The sequence below is a fragment of the Trachemys scripta genome, chromosome 17 (genome assembly GCF_013100865.1).
Source record: "Trachemys scripta elegans isolate TJP31775 chromosome 17, CAS_Tse_1.0, whole genome shotgun sequence".
Taxonomy (NCBI): Eukaryota; Metazoa; Chordata; order Testudines; family Emydidae; genus Trachemys; species Trachemys scripta.
Genome location: NC_048314.1, coordinates 3,918,291 through 3,923,246, shown reverse-complemented (window position 1 = coordinate 3,923,246; position 4,956 = coordinate 3,918,291). Strand labels below are relative to the sequence as shown.

At 50.8% G+C, this 4,956-nt stretch overlaps 1 protein-coding gene across 1 annotated transcript; it reads left to right on the top strand.

Moving 5' to 3' along the window:
* The first annotated feature begins 265 nt into the window (after positions 1 to 265).
* Positions 266 to 3,470, top strand: PHPT1 (phosphohistidine phosphatase 1). Its single transcript, XM_034752061.1, has 3 exons — positions 266 to 452; positions 1,350 to 1,474; positions 2,975 to 3,470. The coding sequence occupies exons 1-3, from the start codon at positions 305 to 307 to the stop codon at positions 3,065 to 3,067; spliced, it is 366 nt and encodes a 121-aa protein (XP_034607952.1). The 5' UTR covers positions 266 to 304; the 3' UTR covers positions 3,068 to 3,470.
* Positions 3,471 to 4,956: the final 1,486 nt, after the last annotated feature.

Sequence of the window (4,956 nt, the reverse complement as noted above, 5' to 3'; positions counted from 1 at the left end):
GAGGGAGCGGCCTGGGTGACAGGCGAGGAGCGGGGCGGCTCCCCGCGCTCTCCTTGCCACCGAGCCCGGCCGGCCCCTTCCAATCGGCCCAGCGACCGGCATTTTCTGTCGGTAAAATCATACCCCTCCGCCTTCACCTTTAAGGATTACCCTGTTCGCGTCCCCTTTAAGAGCCCTTTGCTCTAATTGGGTGAGATTCAAGGCTCTGCAGCGTGATTGGCCAAGGCGCTGTGCCGTCCCCGCCCCCTTGTAGTCATGGGGCGGAGGCAGGGCGACGCCGCTGGTTGGGTGCGGGGCCGGCAAGATGGCGGCGGAGCAGTTGAGCGGCATCCCCAGCGTGGACATCGACCCCGACGGCGTCTTCAAGTACGTGCTGATCCGCGTGCGGCCGGCGGGGGGCCAGGGGCCCGCCAAGGAGATCGTGCGGGGCCACGCCTGGGCCGAGTACCACGGTGAGGGGCGGGGCGGTCAGGGAGCTGGTGGGCCCTGCTTGGGGGCTGCCCGCGGGGTTGGCCAAGCCTGGCTGCGGCTTGGCGGTTGCCCGGCCCCGGGGCTGGGGCGCTCAGGGTGGTGCCGGGGCAGGTTAGGGTTGTGACTGGCGCTCAGCGCAGTGCGGGCAGCTGGCACCGTCAGCCAGGACTCCTGGGTTCCGCGCCTGGCTCCGCCTCGAGCTGCCCTTGGCCCTGTTCCCGCCACTGCTGTCCGCTGGGTTCCCATCGGTAACGTGGGGCGAGGGCCTGGGTCCTGCACTGGGAGGCTGCGTTCAGTGCTGTGCCAAGCGCGGGACATGAGCCGTGTTCTCCTCCGCGGGGACAGTGGATGCCCCAGGGCCCCACGTAGGTGCCCAAGGGATGTAGCTCAATGCTGAGGGTTCCCAAAGGGCCGCACTTAGATCTGAGTGCAGCAAACGGATCACGGTTTGCCTTGTAACGGGACCTGCCTAGTGTATGGAGGGTCCCCCATCACTGCGGCTGAATACAAATAGTTGCAAATGGTGGTGTTGATAACCGAGCAGAAAGTTCATCTCGAGTTTGATGGGCTGGGATTCTTTCCAACTACTGGAAATCCTAGGAGCAGTCTGTCCAGATCTGGATCCATAGTAACTGGGTCTGGAGATGAAACGGGACCCATAGTGGTGAGCCATCAGATTGTGGTTCCTACCAATCCTGGGTCCCTTTAACCGTGGGTAGAGTTGGAGCATGTCTTTAACCTACAAGTGTATGTGTGGGGTAGGTAGCACATGTGTGAATTCTATGTTCCATATATTACACATGGACCAAGAATTTCCCCAGGGAAGGAACTTTAATAGACTTTTGTTTATATTCATCCTACAATGTCTCCCACCCTAGCTGATATTTATGACAAGACTGCGGCAGAAATCGAGAAGCAAGGCTACGACTGCGAGTGCTTGGGCGGGGGCAGGATCTCCCACCAGAGCAAGGAGAAGAAGATCCACGTTTATGGATATTCTGTGGTAAACAAGGACCATGGGAGGGTGCTCTTGGTTTGATTGAGAAACTTGTAACCAGTCTTGAAGGGAGTGGGTGGAGAGGGGTTCTTTTCACCTATGCTGGTATCTTTGCTGTTTGAGCAACAGCACCAGCCTGGAACCCCCCCCCCCCCCCCCCCACACCCCATCCAGTTTTGACATGGAAGCTGGCATCTTCCCACTGTCTAATGGGTATAAGGTAGTGAAGCTGTAAAGGTATTGACTTATTAGTTAGGCTGGTAACCAATAGCCCTTCCTGAAGGCTGGGGCTGTAAGACCAAAACAAACATCCAAAGTGTGGGGTTGCATCCCTGACTATCATGGCCAACAGGCATTGATGGACCGATCCTCCATGAACTTATCTCCTTTTGGGAACCCACTTATACTTTTGGCCTTCACTACACACAGCCCATGGCAAGAAGTTCCACAGGTTGTCTGAGCCTTGTGAGAAGAAGTGTGTGTGTGTGTGTGTGTGTGTGTGTGTGTGTGTGTGTGTGTGTGTGTGTGTTTGTTTTTAAACCTGCTGCCTGTTAACCTGCTGTAGTCTAATGCCTGGTCTAAACACCGTTTTTCTACCAGTATAACTGTGTCAGTTAGGGGTGTAACTTTTCTACTGATCTAGTTATGCTTGTACACCCTTTATTGCTTTAACTACATTAGTATAGTTAAAGCAGTACAATCCCCCTGATATGAATGCAGAAATGTCTGTATAAAGGTGCCTTATCCTTGTATAGCTTATTCACCTTCCCTATGGGAATAGCTATCCCAGTACAAGCACATCTATGCTGGTGTGACCGTGTTCCTCTTGGGGGATTGTGTTTCTTTAACTCTACCCACCTAATTAAGGCTTGTGCTTGTGGCTGCTTCCATTTTGAGAGCAAAAGCCAAGCGGGCAAAGAAGCCGAATTGAAATAAATTCGTAGACTGTTGCTCGTCACACTGGGCACAGAGCAGTAGGTGTTGCCAAGGAGCAGTTCAAAAGGCCAACAGTGACCACATGACACTGTTTGTTCTTGGAGCAGAGAGAACTGTATGGGTCCCACCCAGCTCTGGGAAATAGTTTAATCTCCCTCCTGCGACTTATTCTGCACCTTCTCCCTTCACTGCCTCTGCCAGAAACACTCTAGAGCCCCAGACCTGCCCTAGATAAACCCAGTAAGAGAGAGGTACCTTTTGTGGCCCAAAGATGTCACCACTCTCCAGAGTCTTCCCAACTCTAATCTCCTCTAGGAGCAGGGACAAGGCTGGGCCAGGACTGCCCTGCCTTGATGCTCCAGTTCTGGGCACCTGGTGCCAAGCCGCAGTGTGTTCAGTGTGGATTGTTGCCAGGTGTAGATGGGGGTCATTTGGGAGTTTTAGGCAAAGCGCTGGTGGCCTCTTCCATACCCAGATCATCTCTCGGCTTCTCTTAGTGCTCAGGGCTCTGTCCCCAGGACTCTTCCTGAGCCCTTCGCAGTTCACAGCGCTGCCTTTTTCCTCTTCCAGGGCTTTGGTCGAGCAAAACACTCTGTGTCCACAAAGATACTGAAAGACGAGTATCCAGACTATGCGGTCACCTGGGCTGATGAAGGCTATTGACCTGGCTCTACTCCGACAGCAGCAGACATCACTCCCTTTTCCTAGGACTGAGAAGCCCAAGTCGTTGGCTGGGCTTGTGGGAGCAGAGCCTGCACTGGCTAGAGCTCTGGAGCTGCCTGGGCTCCACTGTTTCTTTGTGTCTGAAACTTCATGGAGGATGCAAGTTCATTCTGCTGGGAAGCTTCTGACAGGAGAGGGACAAGCCTGGAGCATGGGGAATTCACCAGCCTCCACACCCTTCGGATCCATGAATTGTCTCAGCGCTGGAGTCTTGAGCTGCATCTGGTGAAGGTGGAAATCCTGGCCCCAGTGAAACCGTGGGGGGTTGCCATTGATCTCAGAGAGCCAGGACTTCTCCCTGAATGTTTACAGTGAAAATTAAACAGTATCTTTACATTTACAATAGTCTAAATAGTCTGAGTTACAATAGTCTAAAGCAGGGGTAGGCAACCTATGGCACGCGAGCTGATTTTCAGTGGCACTCACACTGCCCGGGTCCTGGCCACCAGTCTGGGGGGCTCTGCATTTTAATTTAATTTTAAATGAAGCGTCTTAAACATTTTAAAAATCTTATTTTCTTAACTAAACTATTGTTGTATGTAATGTATTATAGACTTCTAGAAAGAGACCTTCTAAAAACGTTAAAATGTATGACTGGCACTTGAAACCTTAAATTAGAGTGAATAAATGAGGACTCTGCACACCACTTCTGAAAGGTTGCTGACCCCTGGTCTAAAGCATCTTCAATAGGCATTCCATTGCAAACATTTCGAGCGTTACCAGTTAATTTCGCAGTCAGGGTAGGAACTCTTATCAGGGATTTCATGCATTATACACAGCCTTTCAAAGGTAGTCAGATGTGCAGCAATATCATCGTCCTCACTGTATGCAGGACATAAATGTTCCCACTTACGGATTTTTTGGAGTGATGGGAGTCATTGGGGTCGGGGGGGTTCTGGTTCTGCTTCTCTAGCAGGTCCAGTTGGTGTTTTTTGCACTCTCGCTCTCTCTCTTTTTCTCTCGCTCTTTCTTTTATCTCTAGTTCTTTCAGTTGCAATAATCTCTGGTGCTCCCTCGCCTTTTCTACAACCTGCAGCCTAAAAAGCTCCAACTTTGCAGTCGCTTCACTGCTTTCACTCGTTTTCCTGTTCCTACTTCCCTTTCCCGAAATAAGCAAACAGAAAATAACAAAACTGTGACCTCCTCCTGGCTGTTCTTAACCACTGCACTTAAGACTCACTTAAAATCACAACTATCAGTGCTTAAAGTGTGAACTTCACTTGGAGTAACAAGCTGCACATACACCCTGCTTGCTGCACCACTGTGACATTATGATGTTATCTCAACTGGTGATCTGCAATCCTTGACTGTGGGAGCCAGCCTTACCCTGCTCTGCTGGGAGAACCCCCACTCCTCGGCTGTTCACGCACAGCCTCTAGCATGTAAGCTGCTTGGATTGTGCAACCGAATGACACTAGCCAATATCTCTGGTCCAAAACACAACCCTAAGAACCTCTGTGTTGCAGGGTCCGGTTATGCCCTCTGTATGCTGCAAGCTTATATGAGTTCTTCAATTTAACAAAAAATTGATATCCCAAGGGGAGTCTCTGAGGCTTCAGACCAAACACACTGCTTCAGGTAGAATAAACCAACAGGTTTATTAACTATAAAGGTAGATTTTAAGTGATTATAAGTCAAAGCACAAGAAGTCAGATTTGGTTAATGAAATAAAAGCAAAATGCATTCTAAGTTGATCTAACATTTTCAGTACTCTTACAAACTTAGATGCTTCTCACTATAGGCTGGCTGGTTCAGCCACGCTCTCCCCTTTGATCAGCGCTTCAGTCACTTGGTGGTGATGTCTGTAGATGGAAGTGGAAGAGAGAGGA